This window comes from Corvus hawaiiensis, chromosome 5 (assembly GCF_020740725.1).
Source record: "Corvus hawaiiensis isolate bCorHaw1 chromosome 5, bCorHaw1.pri.cur, whole genome shotgun sequence".
NCBI lineage: Eukaryota > Metazoa > Chordata > Aves > Passeriformes > Corvidae > Corvus > Corvus hawaiiensis.
The window spans coordinates 5,813,689-5,839,372 of NC_063217.1; the positions used below are offsets into that span (position 1 = coordinate 5,813,689).

A 25,684-nucleotide genomic window follows, 5' to 3' on the forward strand; every position below is an offset into this window, starting at 1 on the left:
TTTATGACTGGCTTGCTTTGCTGCCAACCTCTGCGATTCTGCTGTGATTTTCAAGGACTAGAAACATTCCCCTTTGTTTTCCCTGGGCCGGCACATCAGTCCTTGAACAATGGGGTGGGATTTCAACAAAGACTCTATTATCATTGCCCGGGCTTATCTCAGCGCGGTAAGGCCTTACCTTTCTGTACAGAGCAGGTGACTCGGTGTTTAGAGCAGCACGTGGTTCTATGCAGTGGTTTAGTGGTTTCTGCCAGCTGACAACGATTTTTCCTGCAAGTTACCCATTTTGAACTGTAAATACATACGTCTAGTGGGATATATATTCAGAGAGAATCAGACCAAAGCACTGTGTTCCTCCATGATGCAAGAAGGGTAAAACTGAAGGAACAGCTGACTGATTGTGGGGAGACATTACAAGAGCTTGTAGTGACAGGACAAGGGGGAATGGCTTCAAACTGAGAGTAGGTTGAGATTAAATATTAGGAAAAATAATTTGCTGTAAGGGTGGTGAACTGGAACAGGTTACCCAGAGAAGCTGTGGCTGCCCCATCCCTAGAAGAGTTGGAACGAGCTCCGGGCAACCTGGTCTAGTGGAAGGTGTCCCTGCCCATGGCAGGGGGTTGAAACAAGATGATCTTTAAGGTCTCTTCCAACCCAGGCCACTCTATGATTCTATGATTATTCTGTTCAGTATCCTAAGTATTTGACTGATACCTGAAATGAGGAACAGTCACTAGGGTTTTATGTTGACTCAGGAAGCCCACCCTGGGCTTCTCTCAAATCCCACTCCCAAAAGTGGGGAGTGTTAGCACAGAAGTGTGGGGTGATAAACCTGTTGTACCCTTACAGCAACGGCTGATAGCTTTGGCTTGAAATACATCTTGCAGTGCCTGGGGAAACACAAACATTCCCACTTCTAGATAATGGCCTTTCTGTCAGCAATTTACCTGGATCTGTTGGTGAGTTACAGCTCCAGCGAAAGCAGGAAATCTTTCATTTATGGTGTGCTGAACCTTGCCTGTGCACAAAAAAATTGGTATTGGACATTTTAGAAACTGATCTTCTGAGAATTTCAGCAGCAACCAGCTCTGTTTGCAAACAGCTCAAAGTCCTTTTGTACAAGCCTGGTTTTGTCCCATGTCAAAGCTTCTCCAGAAGCCAGCTCTCACCCTCTGTGCTTCAGTCCAAGGAGGTGTTTGAACCTGCTTTGAACAGACATTCTGCCTGTCAAACGGTGGTAACTGCGAGGTGTTAACCCAAACAAAAACCACGCTGAGGAACAGAGCAGCTCAGCCCTTTCAGGCCGTCAGGGCAACCGAGTGACTTTGGGTGCTGAATTCTGCATCTGAGGCTGAAATTACATGGTAGGAAAATTACATGGTAGCTGAGATAACAGCTTGCTTTTGACAAAAAGGGAAGAGCCTGCTTTTCACTCTCTTCAGCCACCATCCACTCAGCCTGGGTACAGAGTTTATGCATTCCCATGACCCTGTGCTGATTCGCCTTGCCACACAGGCAAGAAAAGGCAGTTTGTTCTTGCCAGGTGAGCGAGGTTGAACTGGGTCAGCCCAACTTAATATATCTCTCTGAAAGGGAGTTTCATAACTGGCTTAAGCTGCCCTGGTCTAAAACAGAAAAAAAAAAAAAAAAAAAAGGAGCATTCCCATCTTATGATCCATCTCTTGCCAAGTTTTCCTGCTACTTCCGTGTGTTGGCAGAGAGCTGTTCTTTCAGAAAGGTAAAGCAGCCAAAAAAATCAAGCTCAGTTTTCCTTGACCTTCCCTGAGGAAGGCAGCAAGATCAGTCAGTTGAGAGAAGGAAGGCTGTGGGACCATCTTCCATGGCAGACTTAACTCAGCCTAAACCAGCTAGAAAAGTGCATTCCAACCTGAGTGAAATCCTGGCAAAGGCACAGCCCCTCTGGGTGTCAGATGTATTGATCCAATTAACTGTACTCATCTCTCATTTCGTTAGGCATGAAACAGCTAAAATCCAAGACCCATGAAAGTAAAACTTCACCAACACACTGGAGAAACCAAGTGGAAGATTGAGAATTTCCCAGACAAACTCCCTTTCTGGTTGGCAGCAGCACTCCAAGCCTGTCACATCCCTGCAATTTACATTCCCGCGACCTAAATTTTTATCCTGCAAACTCCAGTTCGGTGACATTTCCTCTGAATAACACCTGCATCCCTGCTTGTCTCTGGTTTGATCTGTCGGGTAAAGAATTACTTGGTTTTGTTCTGCTTGTGAGAAGGCATCAGCAGGGGTGCCGGTATGCTGATTACAACCTATGCAGCTTTTGGAAGGTCTGGATTCTCCTGGAAAAGGGAGGCACTAGGAACGGCCCTGGGCACGGGGCAGCCACGAGGTGGCACGCTGGGCTTTTCACTGCCGCGCCTCCCTCTTCCAGGAGCAAGTTATTCGGGAAAAGCAGGCAGGATCTTCAGTGGAGTTATGTAAAACACCATTCCTGTTAGCATCCATCCATCCTGCAAGAACAGGCTTTGATTTCCACATAAGTGGCTAGTCAGATTCAAAGTTATTGTCATATGACTGAAATAGATCTCTTATGTCAGTCAGTCAAAACAGAATGGAGGATGTGAGTCATGCTTTGCAAAAAGCAGGAAGTTTGGTTTTGTTGGCACAAATTTTTAATACTGAGAGAAAATTACAGAGCTGTATTGCCACGTTTGTCATAAGGATTCGAGAATAACGTTGTCCATCCCTTGGAGAAATGTTTCCAAAACAAGAGAAATAAGAGCTTTTACGTTCTGATTATTATTCATTATTCCTCAGTACCACGGAACCTAGGAGGAGTCTAGAAGATAACGTGTACCCTGGTGAAAACTGCCAGATCCTCCCCGAAATAAAAGGCTGCAATTGGAAGGCTGATAATCTGGGGCGGGGGGTGGGAAGGAACTCGAGAAAATGAGGTCATGCTCATGGGTGTGAGAGGGACACTTGCACGAGGTGGTTGTTTTGCCTTAAGGGTAATAAACCTTCACGAACCAGCACAAAGGTAAAAGCGCAAGACTAGTCGTGACACATCTCGATATTCTGGAACTTTCTGAGGTGTGTGGTTACTGTGTATCTGTCTCCGAGTCCCTCAAATAACTGGTGGGACAAGAGATAAGTTACTGTAAAAAGCGTGGTGAGGAATTAGCTTTTCTTCATAGTCTAGAAATATAACGGAGTTTTATAATTTAACTAAATTTTCCCTTCAACGTGACTGTTCAAAACATCACCATGCAAGAAAAATGAATTTTAATGGAGACAGGTGCAGGGGAGGGCAAGTTAGAGCAGACAGCCAAATATGTAAGGGAAGAATAAAAGCCTTTGGCTTGGTTTGCCTAGAGAAACAAGGAATTTGATTACTCTTTATAAACATATGAATGGGTAGACACTCAAGAGGGAGGAGTTATCTAAATAAAGAAAATAGTAGCACAAGACCATATGGGTACAGTAATAAAATGTCATTTAAGTTACTAAAAACGACATCCACCATTTGGCATGTGGCACAAGGTAAATTCTTTTGGACTTTGTTATAACGAAGGAAGTAAAAAAACCCAAACAAAGATCCCTGGATTGCAATTCAGTGGTTGGCTGGGGAGCAGTTCATGACCTGAGTTTGCATACATCTGTTGCTCTAAGAGAGCTGTATTTCCAACTCATCAGAAAATAAAGAGTGCAAGCAGGAAGAAAAAATATAGGTAGATGTCTAAAAATGACAATTATGAGCTCTTTTTAAAGAATTCATTGGGCGATCAAAGAGCAATAGCTTCAAAATCAAGAGAGAAAAAAACATTGACAACTCTTGTTTTATTAGTGGGCTGGAAAGTGTGAGTAAAATTTAAAAAGAAATAGCCAAAATGGATAAAGCAGGAAATAAGAAAGTGTTGGTATAAATGAGAAGCTGTGAGAAGCAGAGTAGTTATTGGAAGTGAAGCACATCAAAGGAAATCCATAGCTGGCAAGGCTAAATCCCAGAAAACCCTAGTAGTGAATGGTACAGGCCCATTACTAGATGGACATGATTAGAATGTCAATAACACTGCAGAAGTGTTCATTGAACATTTATGACCTATGTTTGTAAAGAAGCAGGAAGATATGTGGGGGGAAGGTCACTTAACAGTGATGTGATTAATTTCAGTGCATTAGTGACCGATGGAGCTCTTGTGTTCCAGGGGTGACTGTGGCCCAGGAGGTTGGAAACAGCTGACTGCAGAGACCCCTTGTGTGTTGGCATTCTTCTTCAGTGAACCTTGATAGACCAGGGCAATTCTAGGAGGCTAAAATAGTGCCAGGTTGGTGCCTGCCTTCAGGAAAGGCAGCTGCATGATATGTAGTAAGTGTAGATTTAATAACATTAGATCTATGGATAATGTTCTGGATAAATACCAAAAAAGGGCGTTATGTCACTCATTAAAGAATTAGTAACGCCAGTCAGAGGTCTAATAGAAATCTCATTTCATGCTTCTAAAAGACAACAAATAATTCAATTTCCTCCAAAAGGTGTAATAAACTTTTAAAAGCATTTTTACTTAGAACTGCACAATATTTTAATTAAACAGAATAATGAAGCCTTAGTGAAGAATACATTAAACACTGGTCACAGAGTTTATTTTTTTATAAGTGGTTATACATCACTGTTGAATAAGGCTACTTCTAACAGGACCCTTCAGGATCATGTGTGCTGCACTACACACATACGTAATCAATATTTTCATTAGTCATTTGGAAGTAAATATAAAATCAGCCCTAATCCAATTTGCAGATGACATCCTCCTCAGTTGGGTGGTACCATCAGGATGACAAGGACCGTTGCTCAAAATATGGTAAACCGGGTCTGGAAAAAACTGGCGAAAAACTAACCCTGAAGGGAGCAATGATATATCATATGTATCATTTATATAATATGTATCATTTATATCAAGTATACCATAAACAGAGACTCACAGAATGACTCGGGTTGGAAGGGACCTTAAAGACCATCTCGTTCCACCCGCTGCCTTGGGCAGGGACACCTTCCATTAGACCAGGTTGCTCAGGACCCCATCCAACCTGGCCTGGAACACTTCCAGGGACGGGACATTCACAATTGCCCTGGACAAATCCGCGAGTACATGGAGGGAATGAGTTTAATGTACCACAGATGGTTTCTGGGGCTGCCACGACACCTGGCCGAAGTGCTGGGGCTGCCGGTCATGGGGCTGTGTGTGCTGGGGTGGGTGGGCACAGGTGTGGGGTCACCTGGGGTGAGGTCCCTTGGGGTAAGCACCGGGCTGATTTTGGTATCAGGGGCTGGGTTACCTGTACCGCCTAAAACAGCCCGGGGGGCACCACCGAATGACAGAACCAATTCTGCTGGACAAGACCCCTGAGCTGAGTCCCCTCTCTGTCCGAACACCGCCAGGACACTCATCCCACGTCCACTCTTCCCTCACTGCCCCGGGCGCTCACTCCCTCACCGCCCGGTTCCCGCCCGACGAGCCCATTCCGCTCCGGGCTGGGGGGAGCCACTTCCCGCTCCCCTCCCCAGTGGTGCGCGCCCCTAGCCCCGCCCTGCCGGCGCCGAGGAACAGCCACGTCTCCAGCCTGGCCGAGGAAGGGGCGGGGCCGCACCACCCGCGCGCCAGCCGACAGCCAATCGGCGAGCGGCCCGGTGAATCATGCGCTCGGCGATTGGCCGGCGCGGCGGTAGAGGAGGGGGAGAGAGCGGCGTGGCTCCGATTGGCCCGGCGGGCTCTGTTGACAAACACCCGGCTCCTCCCCGCCCCTCGCCGCCGGGCGCGCCAATCAGAAGGAAGCGGCGGGCTGAGCGGCGTGGCGGCGAACCAATGGGATGCGTGTCCGCCTCGCAGGGGCGGGTGCGCGCGGGGTGCCGGTACGTGGCGGGCGGGCGTGGCGCGGCGGGCAGGGCTGCGCGCGCGGCGGGCGCCCATTCTGTGGCGGCGACAGCGGCGACAGCGACAGCGGCGTTCATGTCCTAACGGGTGGCGGCGGCGGGCGAGCCGGGCCCCTCCATGCGGGGGCCGCGGGGCCGCAGCGCTCTGGCCGCCTTCGCGTTTTTCGTGCTGCTGGGGGTGGTGGCGGGCGGCCCGGAGCCGCCGCCGAGCGATGCCGCGGCTGTGGAGGCCGCGTTCGGGCTGGGGGCGGCCGCCGCTCCCGCCGCTTTGCCCGCTGGTTCCGCGGACGTGACAGTGGAGGACGATGAGGGCGGTGTGGCCCCCGCGGCGCCCGGAGAGCAGGAGGCTGAGGGCAGCGGAGAGGCCCGGACCGGCAGCAGGTGAGCGGGGCAAGGCGGTGACTGGGGTGGGGATCAGTGCCTGGGTGAGAGGGGGGGGGGGTCGGTGTCTGGGGTGAGGGTCATGCCTGGGCTGGCTGGGGAGAGTGTCGGTGACTGGGATGGCTGTCGGGGACTGGCGCTCCTCAGGGGGGTCTGTGGCTGGGTGGGGGTCAGTGACTGATTGGGATGTCGGTGTGGGGCGGCTGAGGTGGGGTCAGCCCCTGGGGAGGCTGAGGGGTGTTGGGGATCAGCGTCTGGGTCTGGTTAGGGGGGAGTATCAGTGGTTGGGATGGGGGTCAGTGTCTGGGACTGTTGAAGGGTGTCCGTGACTGGGGTGGGGGTCAGTGGTCTGAGCGTGGAGATGCTGGGGAGGGGGCTGGAGTCCGGTGTGGGGGTGCTGGGCGAGGGTCAGTGCCTCAGGGGAGAAGGGTGCAGTGTCCAGGGTCGCTGTCTGGGGGTGCTGGGGGGGACACCACTGTGTCTAGGCTGGGAATCAGCAGCTGCGGGTGTTGGGGAGGGGGGCAGTGCGTGGGAAAAGGGCTGCAGGGTCCCGGGGGTCGTGTGTGGGGAAGGGACCGTGCGGGAGTGGGCTTGGACGGGAATAGCGCTGGGATGGGTCGGGAGTGTTGGAGTGGGAAGAGTGGAGAGGGGAGGAGGCAGAGTTGCGCTGTAGGGTTATCGTAGATAGACTGGTGCTTGGGAAAGGGGTGAAGTAAGGGTGTTGCAGGCTGGTGCTTGGGGCTGGACTGCGGGACACGCAGGGAAGTGTCCAGGACCGGAGCAGAGGTGCAGGGAGAAGGGGTGGAAGAGATGAGTCCCGTGATGGGGCTGGAGTAGCGCTACAGGGATGGACAGACTGGACCGAGGGGGAGGCAGTGACAATGAGGAAAGGGAACTTCGGGACCTCACCAGCGCTGAGGTGCTTGTTCTTTACGCGGTTGTTAGCAAGGAGAAAGGGCGTCTTAGTTCTTAGACAAACAAGCTGCCGGATGTCACGCTATGTGACATCTGGCCCGTCTGCTTACCCTGGTAATACCACGTCTCGATCCCTTCCCTGCCTTGGTCCCAGGTGGCAGTTCTGTGCCTGCGGGAAGGAGACCCTAAAGCACTGCATCTATAGTCTAAACTCTTCCCAACACCTGCAGTTCACAGTTGTTCAGAGCACTTTGTCCTTTCTGTCATCTTTTTGTTTTAAAGAAAATGCAGTTCCCCCGTGTACTTAACTGTCTGTTCAGCACAGACACTGGGGTGTGCCTGAGGGGAAGCCAAGCATGCAAGACAAATTGATGAACAAGTTTCAGAATATAACAAGGGGAAATAAAATACTTAATAACTGTGTGTGGCAAAAGGAAGACTTAGATGAATGACTCAAGTGCAGAAATGTTACTGAGCTGATTCCAGTCTGTTTCTGAATTGGCTGAGAATGATGAGGTGATAAACCACAGAGAGTTTAAAGGAAGAACAGCATGACTAAATGCCTGCTGTATTTGAAAACCTGAAAATGAATATCCCAAAGCTTGTTATTAGTATGCCCAAGCATTCACTTAAAACAAGAAACTGGCTGATAACTTGGCATCCTGTTTTCTTTGAAGGCAGTCTCACCAGTTAGCAACAGGATCATTCCTTTGTGTATCAGGTGATCAAAATACCACCTGGTTTATTGCAATTCTACTGTATTCAAATTTTAATAGGACCCTCATTTATTTAGCCTTCCAAATTTTTAAAAATACATTTTCTATTTGCATTCTAGAGCTAAGTAGAATACACTAAAGATGTTCAATGTAGTAAATTAAGCCTGAGATTAAATGTAGTTTCTCTGTAATTGATTAGTATGTAGGAACAGATTTGCTGTCATCAAATAAAAATAGAATGGCTGCCTGGCCATAGTGTTTGCCTGCATTTCTTTATTTTTTAATCTGTGTTTCTGAGAGCTCTACTCATTGCAGCTAATTGTTCTTCAGCAATACCCATGCAATATAGAGGTCAATATAATATGGAAAAAAAAGAACAAAACCAAAACCCCAACTGTCTTTGCTGTAGGCAAATGAATATAATCATCTTGGTTTGAAGTTTTTTTTTTGTTGTTTTCCTAGAAGAAAATAGGAGGGTTGGTGATTTACTGTGCTCTTTGCCTATAAACATGCAGGGTTTGCTGTTGGAATAGCTGCTTAGAGTTCAAGTTTAACAAACAGCTGTATTTGCAATATCCCAGGTGGCTTTTGAGGGTTGAAGGTATTAGTTTTGGTGGCTCTTTTAAACTAAAACAGGAATGGTGGTAAATGTTCAAAGATGATGATAAGTTCTGCTTTGTTTTTCTAACAAAAACAACATATTTAAATAAATGCAAAGTTTTGGTGCAGTGAAAGGGTGTAAAGACCTAAAGAAGTGTTCTTCCTCTGTCCTGTTTACAACTTCCCTTGCTGTCTTAGCCCTTTTGTTTGTAGGTAAATCATACCTTCACTTCTGTAAGGTGCAACAGAGCTATGCTCAGGCCTCTTGATCTCAGAAAGTGGGCTGTGTTCATTATGGGATACTAACAAAGGTTTTAAGGCCCAGGACTGGCCTTTTGTCAATGCATGTGGAAGTTTGCAGTAGATATTTTGCATAATTTCAAGGGGGAACATTATCACTGCCCTTGAATAACAAGTTCCTGTCTGTGAGCAAAAGAGGGTAGGAACTGGTAAGAAAACATTTTCATTCAGCCATAGAGACTGTTTGTAGGTGGTTGGGGTCAGGGAAGTGTGTCCAGATGTGTTTTTGTGGTGACAAAGTGCAAATAAAATCTGACTATACAACATTAGCTTGTTCTCTGCCAGCTGCTCTGATTACTGATGTCTGTGTATGCTCCATGAACTGGCCCCTTGCTTTAGTCCCGCTGTTGGCCACCTGTAAGGGCCCAGAAGGGATTTTCTTCTCCTCCATCCTTTGGTTCACAATATATTGTGGACCAGCAGCTCCAGGCAAGAAGTGCAGGTCTTTGTTTTACCAGTGTTCATTTCTCAGGTGCCTGGGTGATGGATCCTGGGATTTAAGTGACCGCCTAATTTTGAGTAATTTGTTTTTGTATCTTTTTTTTGTTCTGGTTCAGGCTAGTGGAGACTAACGAATTATGATTTTGTGGTGTTGATCGTTGAGGGTTTTTTTTTTCCTTCTTTAGTATCTCTGTGATGTGATTCACTCCCTAGTATAGTCTGTGGTTTACTGTCAACAGGTATTGACACAGCCTTTATGCTGTTTGTCTCTATCCTCCTCACTTCTTTGGTGTTATAGTTGTGACTTTTGACCTTGAGATGGGTAATATTTTGTGTTTTCCCTTCTCAGAGGGGAATCTGGTTTGGTAGTGTTCTCAGAAAACTTGTGTGTTCCTGGAGGCTGGCTTCTTCGGTTGACGTAGTCTTTCAGCTTTACCCCAATCAGGAAGGGATGTTGGTAAAACCAGTGAAAAGGTGTTGTTTTTCAGAGAATAAAAGAGTTTGTCAGGCCTAACCAAAACAGAAACTGAGTCAGGAATTCCGTTTTGTTTCGGTTCGTCAATCAGCTGGCCCAAAGATGCATCAAAAATATTGTTTTTTCAGTATAATGTGATGGAATCACAGGAATTGAAGCCCTGACATCTTGAGCCAGGAAAGGCTGGCAAACAGGTGGCAGAAAGGACTCTCTCTTTTCTAGAACCATGGCTGTATTCTCCTGGTGTTTCTAAGAATTTGATGTAAGAATGGCATAATACACTGCAGTAAACCCGCAGTGGCATTATGGGCTGACAAAAAGCAAGTCTCCTGTCTGTTTGTTTTTAAGCTCTGAAATATTTTCTTAAAGTAGTTGCCTAAATTGCCTTTATCCTAATGTGTTAATTTAGTGCTTGATTAGACTACCTGAGCAATGGAAAGATCTCTTGTCACCACTTCATGCTCTCAGTACACAAAGCTGCCAGCACTGGAATCTCACAGAGAAAGGGAGTGGAAAATCTGATGGTGGGAAAGTATAGCACTATTGAGGGTTTTGGGCACAAATTTCAGATCTTACACCAATTAGAGTTCAAGTGATGGGGTTTTAACTCACTGGAGTCCATCAGAGAAGAGGAGAACAGGTATTAAGATTTTAATTCACAGACAAACAGAGTAGGTAATGAAGGATTTTATCAGAAGAGTAAGGAATTTTAACTCTGTTTTTCTGGTGTGTGGTATTATTGCTGAAGAGCAAAATGAAGTTTGAACCATTAATGTGGCTATTTAGTTGAAAATTAATCACTTATTAAAAAAGCAGAGAGAAATGGATGTTTTTTGTACACCTGGTTCCAGTTCTAAAGGTAGCCACATGTAAGATTTAGATATAGCTGGGCTGGTCCTGTTCCTCTGTCTCATGGAAGTGTTTGCTCAGTGAGTGAAACAAAGTCCATTCTACAGCTGTGGATGAACCAAGGGGACAAACCCAGAGTGCCACTGCACCCAGGAAAAGCTAGGATTTTTACAGTGTGCAGAAGTGGCTGGTTAAACCAGCTTCTCCAAGTGTGTGCTGCCGGCACAAAGGTTCCCCACACTCCCCTCCTCTTTCCTAAGCAGCTGTACTTGAACCTGAAGTGCGGTTACAGCACGATTTGGGTGACTGGAGGTCAGGGTGCAGGTACAGATTCCAAAACCGCTGTCTTGAGTGGCAGTGGAGAGGCTTAAATAATGAGGTAACTCCTAAGGAAGACTGAGGTTTGCATCTGCTGGGGAAAGATAATACAGAAATGTAAGATACAGAGGCATGAAACGTTTGTTACTTGAGGGAGAAGTCAAACAGGAGGAATTAGATAAAGGAAAACAATGGGAGTACATGGGAAGAAAACATTTCACAGTGCGATTTTAGGATTTGTCTTCTCTGCAGTATTGCTGCCAAAATTCCCTTCATTCTAGCTGCATTTCTACCTCTTTTTATAACCTAGTTGTCAGGAGGATCAACATAAAATTTAAGTAGACCCACTTGGAATAATATTTTGTTATGCAATGCTAGAGGGTTTCAGATAAATTGCTTTACCATAAAGCAAACAGATTGTGTTAAATATGTGTCCAAGGCCTTTAGTGTGTGAGCACTTGTTTACAGTACTTGAGAATAGTCAATCTCCTGCAATCTGGTTTATTATTAACCCAGTCTTCATTTCTGTACAGTTGGAAAAAGTGTTTGTACTCAGCTTATAAAAACTTATGTCTTCTGCTGTGCAAATATTTGCACAATTGGTATTTTTCCAACAGTTTCTTAAACTTAGCTTTTGGAGGAGTGTGATGCTTGGCCACCTTCAGAAGCAGGAGCTGCTATGGCATTTTTGGAACAGGTTAAAGATATCTTTATTTTTCTTTTTATTAGTAGTGTAGTGCTATAAGCATTATAAAATCCTATAAATTGTGTGGGTTACTTTTACATGTAAAACTGCCATGTTTTACATGACCTTTGTTAGAGGTGATGTAATGAGCCACCCTCCCTCAACATGTTTTTAGATCGTGATTTCAGTTTTTCCCTCCTTAAAGCAAACTAATAACCCCATCCTTTCCTCCGTGTTACTACACTGTTAACTTTGGACAAGTGAATATATTTGCCTTGAGTTCTACACAATAATTTATTGTCCCTTATTATTTAAAGTAAATTAATATACATGTGTGTGTGTGCATTACCAGCCCCCTGCCCTTTCACCTTCACCTGAAACTGGTTAATCTCCCCATCAGTTTATTTGCACAGTTCCTTATTCTCATTGAAACCAGTCACTATAAAGGTCCTTCTGGGTCACTAGATTCAACCCCCCTCAGTGCAAGCAGCCTGTAAAGTGATTCAAGTTCTACTCCCTCTGCCTTTGAAGATTGGTGAGCTGCTGCAAGCCAAACTGACAACACAATCCCAGCTTTTTCAGGTCAGAGAGAAATAATCTTCAAGGAAAAAAAAAAGGCCCTTCAGAAATGCCTTGTCAGTGCTTTGTCTCTGATGTGTTGTTTATTTTATTTGTTTGTTTATTTTAATGCTGGAGCTCTAGCCCAACCAGAAATGTTTATTCTACTTGTACAGCTCTGTAAGAAACAAGATTTACTGAAATTGAGGCGCTTCAGGCACTGTAGAAATCAGCAGCCAGCTTGCCATGGCCCTGTGTCCCCAGACATCAGGCTACTTAAAGCCTAAGCTGCAAAACCCAGTTTCCTTGCTTTGTGGTCTGCAGGTGTTGGAGGTTGTTTCTAGTGCCCTGTGTATGCCTTTGGAGGGACTTGTTTTATTCAGAGACTTACAAAATATCCCAGGAGTTTCATCCAAAGTCATTGAAAACTTAGTTGCAACGTAATATTTCTTACGTCCCGATTGGCTGGGTTAATTGTTTCGGGTTTAGGTTGTTTTGAAGGGATGTATTAAAGATCAGTTTGGAGGGGACTGGAAGAAGTGGGATCCATACTGTTTGTATAAATATCTCAAAAAAGATTATCTCATTCAGTGTTGTAGTGGTAACATCTGCATGTGGGAGCAAAAAGTCAATTGCCTTCCCCTGAATCTGAACTCTGAAAGTGTCTTACAACATGGAAATCAGTTTATGACATCCAGCCAGAGACTTCAGGTCTTCTACTCTGTTGTTGGTCTGGGTAGAGCTACCCAGTTGAATTGCTGTTCTGCAGAATATAAGAGAGAGACTTAAGGGTTGGAGTTGTATTTTACTAAATATAAAAGGCAGCTAATAGGTGAAGTCCATCCTGCTGTACTTTTGACTGTGAATGTTTCCAACTTGCAGATCTCTGGTCATTATCAGCACTTTGGATGGACGAATTGCTGCTCTGGATCCAGAAAACAGTGGGAGAAAACAGTGGGATCTGGATGTGGGATCAGGTTCTCTTGTGTCATCCAGCCTCAGTAAACCAGAGGTAAGGCTTAATTTTTTTCCTGACTAAATCTTTAAAAATGGAGTTATCTGTAATAAAATGAATGCAGATTCCTCTGTGTTGGTAGATGTTCAGTAATGGAGCAAACACCTACAAAACTTCGTCAGTACTATTCTCAAACTTTTTTTTTTTTTTTTTTTTTTTTTTTTTTTTTTTTTTTTTGAGTGCTTACATCATGTTGCCATTTCAAACTGGAGTGTGTCAGCATTTTAGCCTTGGGATTGATGTATTTGATAACTATCAAACCAGATGATGTAACTGAGTTGGGGAATTGTATGTACTTGCTGATTGAAAACAAGTTACTTGTAATTTCAAGCAAATGAAAGGATCATCTGCTTTGTATTACTAGACTATGTCTTGGCAAGTACTGGCTTTTTTTTTTTTCCCTCAAGAAAAGCAAAAGTCCTTGTGACTTAATAAATGAACAAAGGATTGTTTTGGGTGTTTTATACTAGATAAGCAGGCTGCCTGTGAAACAGAATGTGTTAGCAATTAAACAGAGTGCTGAAGGTCACCCTGAAGTACTGAGTAGTAAAGGGTTGCATCACTTCTTGCTGATGAACTGTAAGAAGAAGAAAATCTCGAGTTCAAGTTCTTGTTTGGTGCTATTGGCCACCATCAGTTTCAATAAACCTGGGCTAAAAATTAGAATGAAGATTTTTTCCTTTTTTGTCTTTTCCTGCACTGGGGAGTTCTCCAACTCATTCTCTCTTAGGATTAGGAGGAATAAAAACACCGCCAAAGAGGTAATTTGTGGCGATAACACACCACAGAAGTACACCGTCCTTCCCTGTCAGGGATGGTTGGATTTGATGACCAGTCCTGCATCATGCTTTTGCACAATGAGCATCAGAGAATGAAAGTTGAGTTCGGGATTATTCAAACTGCATGACTTTCTTGCTTGTGGTTTGTTGTTGCTGTCTATGGACATAACCTCTGTTTTGGTGTAAAGAATTCTAAGGAAAGAGCTGGTTTGTTGCTGTGGTAGTGTGAGAGCTGCTAATGAGTATCTCAGGTTGCAGAAGTAATGTGAATGCTAACTCATGTTCCTTTGTTTCTGAGAGAGAATTTTATTTGTGGATGCAGCTTTTTGAGATTTGTTCAGGTGTATTTTTGTGGTTTAGAAGAAACACTGTAGGAAAGAAAAATTCCGCCCCCCCCCCCCCCCCCCCCAAATATATTTAAGAGCAGAATTGGAAAGAATACAGAAGCTATGGAGAGAACTGTAAACAGCTCTGTTAGGTGGAAGGTGTCAGTGATAGTGTGATCCTTCACAAAGGTTTCAATACTAGATACTTAAAATACTGGTCTGGTACCTGTTGCTGCAAATAGTTTCTGATGGCTAAATGAAAATAGAACCACCAGTTATGAAAAGCACACATTTGAATATAAACTTTTTATTTTCTTCATTACAAGTTTAGTCACAAGCCCAGATTTTTAAAGGTTTTGGGAATTAAAGCATTTCCAACTACAGAAGTTGTTTTTTTGCAGATGAAGATTTTGTCACTCAACTGGTCTGTCCAGAGTTTTGATATTTTTTCAATGTGGTATGACTGTAGAAATGAAAGGTTGGGGTTTAGACAACAAAAATTGTAGTTTGTCCATGTGATATTTAATTCCCTTCTGTGACAAGTCAGTAGGTTGTGGTGGTCACAACACCACACGTTTATTATGGATAGAAGAAGTTGGACTTTCAGATGGGCTTTCAAATGGTTTCATTTCTACAGGTGTGGCCAAAGACACTGAGGGTTTTTGGCAGTTAAGATGCAGAGCCTATGAGATAACTAATTTTGGAAGGAAAACGTCATTTTGGCCTTTTAGAAGCTGTTAAGCGTTATGAATATGGGCCTTTTTAGACTTACTGTCATGTAAACAAATGCTGTTAAGATAAGACAGAATTTAACAAGAAACATGATGAAAAGTGATGAACACTCTGAATAAACTGCATTTAAATATTTAAATGTTTAATCTGCTGTCAGTAATCAGCTGAAAGACTTCATGCAGTGAATCTAGATATTACTTAAGTGAGTAATTCACCTCATTAAAATTGCTGGGAAAATTCTGGTTTGGGTCAAAATGCTGATGTGGGCATGTGACCTGTTTTATTTTCTCAAACTAAGTCTTGAGGCTTTTCCTTTCTCTTCCAACATTTTTGAGGTAACAAAGGTTTCTGTGCTAGCAACCACAATATTCATTATAAAACAGTAACATTATGTAAGCTGTTAAATTACATCTTGTGAGAAATGGCAGATGAGAAACTTTCTGTGTTACACTTGCAGTGATAAAGATTTGTGTTCTTTCAGAGCAAGGCAAGTGTGTGCTGCTGGGTCTTAATTGTTTTGATGAGCGTTTTTTTAACTTTCTCAAGTGTGAGTATAATGAACTGTAGTTCCAGGTCCTGGTGCAAAAGCATGAATTTAATTTCCAAGTGCCTTTTAAGAATAGACATTAGATCTTCAAACTTTCAGTGTTTAACAGAACTGTAGTTAACTTCCATTGCCTAACTGTAAAATGTCAACCTGGCTGTCTGGAGCTCATGTGTTAATTAGGAAAGTGAGGCAGTGAAATTTCAAATGTTCCAGCAGCTCTGTCAAACACTTCAGATCTTGAAACTACTGCTTAAGACACTGACAAGTGAGATGTTCATCATTTGTCATGTGAACAGATCAATTAGAACGGAAAGGCTGCTGAAGTACTAATTGTGTGTCTGGGTAACTAAAATGCTAAAATTCTTTCCTTGGCTCTAAGCTCCAACATAAACAAATCATGGTCAGGGTGCCAATGCTGAAAAGTTGGCTCTGCAGTTTGGGCTTGTGCATGGGAATTTAAAAACTCTGTTTCCCCATCCATTGTTTTAAAATGGAAAACCCTTCTCTATAAAAGCTATATGGTTACAACTTCAAGTTTTCTTGTTACCTGCATGTAAAGATTGCCTGACGAAGTTCACAGTAAAGTCATTGAATCACAACTGTTCTAAAATGGAGCTTAATTTTAATAATAACACTTTGCTCTTTAAAATTTGGGTTTGTAATTAATGCGTTGTCCCTACTTAGAAAAGAATACTTTTGGGAGAATCAGCCTGTTGAAATAATGATGCTTAATTATACTGAAGGTGGAGAACTGTCTCTGAAGCAGTGGGAATGGTCCATAGCACATCATTTACTGATGAGGATGATGCATTCTTTTACCTGCATAGCGTTATACTAAATCACTTAATGGGCACCAGTCAGAGTTGTTTCAGTGCTCTGGGCAGAGGCTACACTGGGATGGACTCGATAAAAGTACCTGGTATGCTCGGGATTGGGCTGTTACAGACTAATCCCTAAGTAAGCATCTTATTTCCTTATTTGAGACATTGAAGATCATGGGACAAAATCAGTTTCAGCCCACAAGGCTGACATTTATAGCAGTCAGAGTAAACATACCACCGTATCCTGGAAAAATGGAATAATTGGATTATGCCATGTCACCAAATCTGTCAACATCCTTATTCCAATAAAGACTCTCATGACTTTTGTATTGTGTGTATGTGTATATATATAAAAATATATCTTAATCTTTTAACATGATAGCCACATAAAATTAACTTTTCTACAAACTTAGATACCTGCGTCATCTTTTTAATAGACATAGAACTGGAGTATTTTTATGGAATAGCCTAGTATTACCTTTTTTCTCAGAGAAATATGGAGAGGTGAAGAAGTTTTATACTGAAGTCACCTGAAAACTCACTGCATTGTTGGTGAAGCAAACCCATAGAGACTTTTAGCAGATTGTTCCTTTTTTGCTTAGAGCAGTGAGATGGGAAAGGATTTTGAAATCTCAGAAAACTCCACTGGTGACTGGATTTAATGCACAGTATGAATGTATCTTCTTTCTTTTTCCTTCCCTTTATCTGCATCATAAACCCTTCCAAATTTTCAGTGCTTTGCTTTCCCAAAAGACATACAGAATTCTGCTGTGAAGTGTCCAGACACCTGGGACTCACTTTGAGGTACTGACTTGCCTGCACTTTCCTGCACTTTGGATAAGGCAACTTCTGTACCCACACAAGCCAGAGCAGAGCCAAAATCTGCCTTGAGTTGCTTTGGGAACACAGGAAGGAGCTCAGTAATTCCCATCTTTTGACCTCTTACACTCTGGAATAGAAGAAAATGCAAAATCCACACTGAAATGGGTCAGGGGAAGGCAAGAGGTCAAAATGCCCTTTGAGGGGCTTGAATTGTGAATTCTGTTATGTGCCCTCCCAGAGGTTCAGAGAGGATAAATAATTTAACAGCCTCTTTGAAAGAAATAGGAAAGTCTCACCCACCACTTAGGGCACCCCTGCAGCAGCATTTTATTAGTTTGAATAAAAATTAGGTGTTTGTTTGGTTCATGGCTTTCTACTATGGTTATTTTTCAGGTGAGTCACTGTCTGTAAATATCATCCAAGGAAAAGCTGGTAGTGTTTGTCTTGGATATGGGTGGGGAACACTTAAGACCATCAAACACTTGAGTATTTTCACTTAAAAGGTTATTATAGCAGCTGTTAAATGCAGTGATGAATATTAGGAATTTATATTAATCCTGCATAAAACTGTTCTGACTCTGCTAACACTCACTGGCCAAGCAAAAAGGAGGTTTGTTTCAAACTACACAAACATTCCGAGAAAATGTCTTTGTTCTGAATTCTGCTTAAAAATGAATGGCTCTGTCTAGCTCGCTGTTGGTAATTTTCATCTTGTGTGCATCTTAAAACATCTGGAATGGGACATCCCAGCAACAGAAACAATCTTTCCTGCTTAGCACTTGGAATAGTCTGTGTGCTCCATCCAGGCAGCTCGCAGTAGGGTCAGACTTTCAAATCCAGAGAATAGCTAGTTGGTTCTCTGAGGCGTTTGAGTGTGTCCAAAGTTTTTTAAAGGACCGTTTAACTCAACAAAGAATAAAATTTTTTAAAAATCTATTCACATTGTAAAATTACTTTCCAGCTGTAATATGCTATGAGCAGACGTAAAGCACTGAATTGCCACTCTGTTCAAGCAGGCAGAGTGTAAATCAGTGGTCTGGTTATGGAGGTGACTAATCTGGGGAAAATATATTTCCTTGTAGGTAAACTGGTATAATTGTAGTTATCTGAAAGAGTTTTCTACTGTCCTGCAGTGACCTTTATTTTTGTGTACTACTGAGACATGTAGAACCACCAGATGCTTAGATAGTTGGAGGTGTCATTCCTGTAGAGAAAGACTGGCGCATCAGCTGATTCTCAGTTGTACAGGTTTTCTGTAATAGACATAAAATTAAACTGTGCTAAATGAAATACAAGATATGGGGATCGATAACAGTAGTTTTGCTGTTGAAGGTTGGAGATGACCAGTTTAAAACTGAGAAAACTGTGTACTAAGAGATCCCGTGACAGGTTATCAGCTGCCATCTCCATTCCACTGCAGGGGAAGGAAATGTGATTCTGTGTTGCCTGCGGGTAAAGAGAGAGAGATAGATTAGTGTCTTAAATGGTCCTGGAAAAGCTCATAATGAATAAGAAGTGAGTGTCCAGAATTGTACTTCAAAGGAAGATAAATTCTAATTGCAATTGAGGCAGAGAAGGCTTATTAGGGCTTTCAAGGGGAGCAGAGCCTGTGTTTTGTAGGAAGAGAATGGATGTGACTACTCTAACTACATGGATGTGTTAGGATTCCTCGTGGCACAAGTGGTTCTTTTCAATTCTGTTGCTGGAAACACACACATGTGGGCATGAAGAGGTGACAGCCTTGGGAAACTTCACTAGGGAGAGACCTGTGTATTTCTGAGTACAGATTTTTGCTGCTTTCTTGGTGAAACTAAAATATATAATTTACAATTCTCCTGAAAATAAACTTCTAATGTTGTTTAGTGGACAAAATGCCATCAGCAAAAGACTAATTGTTTTAAAGTACCCTGATAGCTGGAAGCTGTGCTTTTCTAGGAAACGCAACCAGTTCTTTTAGTGGGAAGTGGTGAACTTGAGGACAAGGGGAATTGCTGAGGGATGCCTGAGCTGAGCTGGTATTAGTGTGATGCAGCACCATCATACCATCATCACAAGTAGGGCTGTTGCTTAGGCGAGTGGTGTTACGTATTTATCGAAACTGCACATCTTCAGTCATCTTAGTTCAGTGTCTTGTTCAATTAAAAAACCCAAAAGACTTCCTGTAGCTGCAGCTCGGTGGCTGCCTTGCTGACACTTGTAGTTAGCACCGATAAAGCCCTGAGGAAGTGCTGACAGGTGTCCTTTCACTGTGCTTTAAGGATGTTTCAGGGATGACAACTTCTGTTAGGGGGCACATGGGCAGCTATAGAACAGGATATTGCGGCTTGTATGATACCAAAGCTCTCAGCACCAGTCCTCAGGTGATGCTCTGCCTTGAACAAAGCCAGGAAAGTTTCTCAGAGTCGCTTTGTTTATGACCAGCTTTCATCTCATGCTCACAGCCATAGCAAAATGCTCCAACTATTGGAAACGCTTTTTACCATCCCATTGTCTCTGTTTTTTAGTTCTCTTTATAGTAGAATAACAGAATGGTTTAGGTTGGGATAGACGTCTAAGATTACAGAGTCCAAGTGTTACCCCTACACTCCCAAGCCACCACTAAACCACATCCTTAAGTGGCACATCCACAAGGCTTTTACATCTGCCCAGGGATGGTGACTCCACCACTGCCCTGAGCAGCCTGTTCCAATGCCTGACCACCTTTTCAGTGAAGAAAGCTTTTCTTGTAGCCAATCTAAACCTTTCCTGATGGAGCTTGAGGCCATTCCTTCTTGTCCTATTGTTTGCTTCTTGGGTAAAGAGATTGACTCTTCCCACCTGGTTAAAACCAGTCAGGTAGTTGTAGAGAGCAATAAGGTCTTCCCTGAGCCTCCTTTATTTCCAGGCTACATAACCCCAGCTCCCTCAGCCATTTCTTGCAGGTTTTGTCTGGACCCTACACCTCCTGGGTCGAGATAAGGGCAGGCAGAGAGCTTGTAATCTAATTGCATATGGCCCACTGCATGTTTTGTATTGGCTGTTTAGCAGTTCTGATGTTTACAGATACTAAAATGGATCACCTCTAGTACCTAGGCAAATACCAGTTTCAGATAATGTATAACTTGTAGTTGGAGTTCAGTTGCCCAATACACAAAAAAGTAATTTATTCTGCTTTAGAGCCTTTTTAAACTTCCAGCCTATATCTTTATCTGTATAAAGGAGGGCCCATTTCAAGGGTTAAGCATTTTAGACAGTTTAGCAAATCATTCCTCTAGCAGCACAGCCACTGACATCTAATTTCCGAATTTCTTCTGGACTGTGTGCTCCATAAGGAGGTAACTGTTAATCTTTGTCAGACTCGCTGCATGTTTTGTGCACTCTTTCTTTGCACCCTTGAAAGAGGAGACTGTGATTTGCTGTGTTCTGTCCTCCTCCTGTATTGGGCTCTTTTCCTATAGGAGTTGCTCTGTAACTGTAATTTTTCATGTGGATTCTGTGTCCTTATCTGCAAAAGCATCCTGTCCATGCAGGGCCAGGGGAAGAAACACAGGGTCCAGCAGAGATCAGTTGGAATCCTGGTCTCCTGAAGTGCCACGAGCTTCTGCTATTGCCCATGCATGGATGCCAGGTGCCCACCAGAGCCACTCTGTGACTCCCCTCCTCATCTGGGCAGGGCGGAGAAAATATATTGAAAAGGCTCGTGGGTCAAGATGAGGGCAGGGAGAGGCACCATCACAGGCAAAGCAAACTCAAATCAGGGAAACCAGTTTTATTACAAATCAAACCAGAGTAGGATAAGGAGAAATAAAACCAAATCTGAAGAACACCTTCCTCCCACCCCTCCCTTCCTCCTGAACTTCACCCTGATTTTCTCTCCCTCCACCCCCAGAGTGGCGTAGGGGGATGGGGAGCAGGGACTGCAGTAAGTTTATCACACATTGTCACTTCTTCCTCCTCAGGGGAGGACTCCTCTCACTCTTCCCCTGCTTCAGTGTGGGGTTCTTCCTCTACAAGTACAAATTTTGCCATGGTGGCTGATGAGCTTCTGTGTAGGGTCTGTTTCTGGAGAGGCAAGGCTTTGGATAATTTTTTTTTTCCACTAATCCACTCCCTTATGTGCTGTTAGTTTCAAGGAGCTCAGTGATGGGCTCAGTAGCAGCAGCACCAGTTTGTCTCAGAAAGCACTGCTCTTAAGTTTCAGAAGACTTGCAGTCTTATTAATAAAACTTACCATGTAAAAGAGGGGGATGGAATAATGTCAAAATAAAGTCTTTCTTAAAGCACCGTGCAGTTGGGGTTTTTTATTATTATTAAGGAGAACAGTTTTTAAAAGTCTGTTACCATGGCAGCAGAGCAGGCTGGCATCTCTGTATCTCAAAACCCCAAGTCTTGTTTGACTATGATTAAAGTAATGGTGGTATTTCAGTTTGCTTGTCTTCGGAGGAAGGGTCTGTTTGATTGCACAGCAAACAGTATTGGGTTGGGTTCCTGATCTCTTTTGAAGCTGGGGTGGTCTAGTTAACACACTGCAGTTCCTCAGATTCCTTGTATGGCCCTTCAGGGGAGGGCAGAGTAGGAATAATTCTTTTAAGGGCAGACTCAAGCTGAACAAGGTACTGTGCCCCTGATGTTGGAGAGTCTAAGTCTGAAGCTGCTGTGCTGCTGTCATCTGTTGGTTTTTGACACTGTGTAAAAGACAGTTTTGTTGGGACCCTGGCACTTACACCCGATCAGATTTTAAGATCTGAAGTGTAGAATCATGAGAGAGATACCAGCTCTAGTCTTTTATTAAAAGTTGTCAGGAGGATGTTGCAGGTGTTGCTTTGAAGAGAGAGAAGAAAGGAGTTTTGAAATGAGTTGTCTAGTACTCATCCAGGCACAGGGTTATAGTATCACTTCACACACTCATACAGGCCCATGAAAGTTGAATTTATTACTTTTTTCCATGTATACTTGAAAAATGAAATAGAAACTACCAGCTTGTGGAGTATGGGGGATGGTGGAAGGAGAAGACTGTAACAAACTTGTGTCATAAGGTACTTAATGTAGGCAGGAGTCAGGGACCAGGTTTGGTCACTTGATAGATGCTGTGAACTGTTGCCGGGTGAGCCATACAGCTTGATGGTAAAAATCAGCTTGAGCTTTGAGAAACATCTCCGCTCACTGTTGCTGTGCAGACCTGGTGTGCTCTTTCAGGCTGTCACACCCCAGCTGAGATAAAACCTATTTCCATGGCTTCTCTGATGTGCCGCCCTGGCACAGGCTGGCTCTCACCTCTGCAGAGGAGGAAGGCCACCTAATCCCACTTTTGTAAACAGCGCAATAAAATACTGACTTATCAATGTCCAGGTGCAGCCTTTCCCACGGTCCTGGTCTTGAAAATGGTTTGGGCATGTTCAGACAGGCACAGGAGGTGGTCAGGACAGGTATGCACTTTGTAAACAAGTGTAGTGCTGAGATCAGAAGTAATGGTTCTCACAGGAAGGAAAATTTTCTAGACAATAACCTGTCTGTTGGTATTTCCTGCCTCAGCTTCCTCATTGCCCTTGAACATGTCTCAGGTTGTTTTACTGATGTAAATCATGGACTCCCCTTTTGCAGTCAGTTTTCTTTTTCCTGGCTGGTTGAACAGCACTGTATGTTTTGAAGAATATTTTGCTCTTTTAGCAGTGCTTTAGGCAGTAGAATATCTCAACAGCCTTTGTTTTTCAAAAGATTGTACTCATGTCTGGGTCTTTGTTCTCTTAAGGAAGTGGGGATGTTGTAGGCCTTGCAGAAGTTCGAACACTCTGGTTGGCCCCTTCATCCCAGTGTGCTGCTGTTTGATTAGGGTTTGCCTGTTCGTAACAGTACACTGTCATCCTTGTAGTGCCCTGTGCTTCAGGATTTCTGCAGGTAGCTGGAGGCAAAACAGATGAATCAGCATCCTGAAATCTAAGGTGAAGAGGAGAAATAACCTCTTCTATTGGAAGGTAGTCATAAACCCGTGGATCTGTGCAGATAACCTTCCTGCATGCATAGCAAAAAAGAGTAGACAATAAATCAGTTCCAGACCAGCCCAAACTAGGGACATCTCAAAAATTGTGTGTGCATGTATCTATATATATATCTATATCACCTGAAAAATCTGTAAACATTTACAGTAGGGAGATACCTGTGTTACTGTCTGTGGGTTTGTGTTTTTAATTTGTTTGGGTTTTTTTTAATGTGGAGCATACCAGCTTGCTTTTCTCTTTCCCAGATTTCTTTGTGCAGACTCTTGTTTCTATCCTTCAGAATAAAGCTGCCATATGTGACTTTTAATATGTTGCCTAGATTAATTTTAAAGAGGCTTAAAAGACATAGTTCTCAGTGAGAAGTAGCTTTATAAGAGCGTGCTTGATGTTGGCTTTGATCCTGTTTGTTACAGTGATCCTATTGTAGGGATAATTATAGAGAGAAAAAAACTGGTACCCTTATCATTTAAGATCATGTAGGTTGGTCTTAGTTAATTAGTAACTGGAATGAAGTTCTTGCATCTTATAGTAACAGTAAGGTTTGAAAACTACAAGCAGAAGTGTTAGAAAAACATAAAGACATAAAATCCTATTTTAAGAAAAATATTTCACTTGTGCTTGGTTATTTCCTTGGAGTTAGTAGATAGTCCAGCCCATCTGTAAACAATAATATTGACTGTTTTGGCACCAGACTTGGCTCAGATGTGTCTGCACGTGAGCAAGCTTGATTTTTGCTTTAGATGATAAAGAGTGTTAGGAACGGGGTAGAATGTCACACTTGCTGTTAAACAGCTCCTGGAAGCTTTAGTACTTCAGCTTGTTTTGATCTCTGTTTACACAATTTTTCCCTTTCTTTTTCTCTTCTCTCCACCACTATAAATCAGCGGCTTCCTGCGCCGATCAACCTGCCGTGGCACCTGCCGTACGGTGCCCTCCTTTCCAGTAAAGAGTCTAGACAGCAAATTCCCTGGAAGCGTATGCCATTCCGGATCGTTATGCCTTTTTGCTTTTTTGTGGAGGCTTTTTAGAAACTGCATTACCTCACCCGTCGGCCTGGAGATTGCGCAGCCCGCGCCGCTGATAGGGCTGCAGCACCCCGCGCAGAGCCAATGGAGAACTTGGGCTGCAAACTCTTAATGAGCAAAAGAGCAGCGGCTCGTTTAGGGCTCCATAGTTAATGTGGGGGCTTTTTTTAAGTGTTACTCCTGAAAGACGAGCCACTTAACAATTATGTGCCATATTGCTGACCAGTGAAGCCGAACAAATAGCTATTTACGTTGACAGATCAGAGGAATGTGTAAGTGCATCGTGGTAACCTACATTTTCTGTGCCAAGAGATTTGCAGCTGACTGCCTGGGTGACTCACTCCTTGGATTAGGAGATGAGGTAATGCTTTTGAGATACAGGGTGATGTCATTCCTTTACCTGAGCTGCATGCCGATGCTAGTTGCTAGTACTTTCAAGGAAAGTCCCTTTTCTGCTTCTGATGTACTAGAGAATGAGCTGCATAATTCAGACAGTTGTTGTTATTAATGACCTTCCTAAGCCTCTGGGTGAGCTGCTCTTTTGAAAACAGATGTCACCACAAGTGGCCACAAATGCCTTTTGTTACACATGTATGCGGGCACCTGCAAGGGGCACATTTGCATACCCGCCCCATTCTTCAAATACAGCTATTTTGTTAAAAGAAGACCTTCGTGGTAATCAGGTGCTGTCTCTTGTCAGCACCGTGTCATGTAATTCACTTATAGATAGAGTCATCTTAAAATAAGGTGATTTTTTTTCCTGTTCTGTTTCTCTAGTGAAATACCTCATTTGTGATGGTTAGTAACCCAAATGTCTCACTTGCACTTAGGGTCAGTTTAACCTTATGCACTCCTACTCTGGCATTGTCCTTCACTGCAGCAGCCCTTCCTGCTGCCTGTGCTCCCTTTCGTGATGTGTTCATGGACAGCAGTTGTGTCTTTTCTCAGCTTTCCCCTCCCAATGTCGCCTAGGACGTGCTGCTCCAGTGGATGCCCTCAAGGTTGGGAGCATGGACAGGTGATCAGCAGAGCTGACCAAGTGGCATCTGTCCTCTGCAGCTTATGGGGACTGAGGTTTTAACAGTCAAGCAGGCAGTGACCCACTGTCAGGGAATTTTCAAAGCCATGACCTGATTTGATCCATATATTGGGAGTATACAGGTCTGTGTTGCTGAGTCAGCTTCATGCATCTTGGAAATTTCGGTGTGGTTCTTAGAAATGGCCAATGTGTGTGTGTTGTTTTGCTGGTGGAAAATTTCCTACTCAGGCCCTGGAGCAAGAGCTTTGGGACAGGGCAGGCACTTAAGGTGATGTGTGTCATGCTGTTCCCAGAGCTTGCAGTTGCCCAGAGGGAGTCTTCCTTGCTCAGCAGCAATTCCTGGGCAGTTTACACCACTGTCTCTTTTCTTCACAAACCGTGGGTGGTCTCCAACCCTTGTAGCAGAACATCTCATACTGGCATGGGCCTTCACACTACTTGCATGTATATGGATCAT

The 25,684-nt window shown here is 43.6% G+C and overlaps 1 protein-coding gene across 1 annotated transcript in view; it reads left to right on the forward strand.

Moving 5' to 3' along the window:
* Nucleotides 1–5,939: 5,939 nt before the first annotated feature.
* The window catches only part of EIF2AK3 (eukaryotic translation initiation factor 2 alpha kinase 3), a 42,553-nt gene continuing 22,808 nt past the window's right edge, over nt 5,940–25,684 (forward strand). Inside the window, exons 1-2 of the mRNA XM_048304127.1 lie at nt 5,940–6,289; nt 13,029–13,158. Coding sequence (XP_048160084.1) covers nt 6,027–6,289; nt 13,029–13,158 — 393 coding nt within the window. The 5' untranslated portion in view covers nt 5,940–6,026. The remainder of the gene's footprint in view (nt 6,290–13,028; nt 13,159–25,684) is intronic.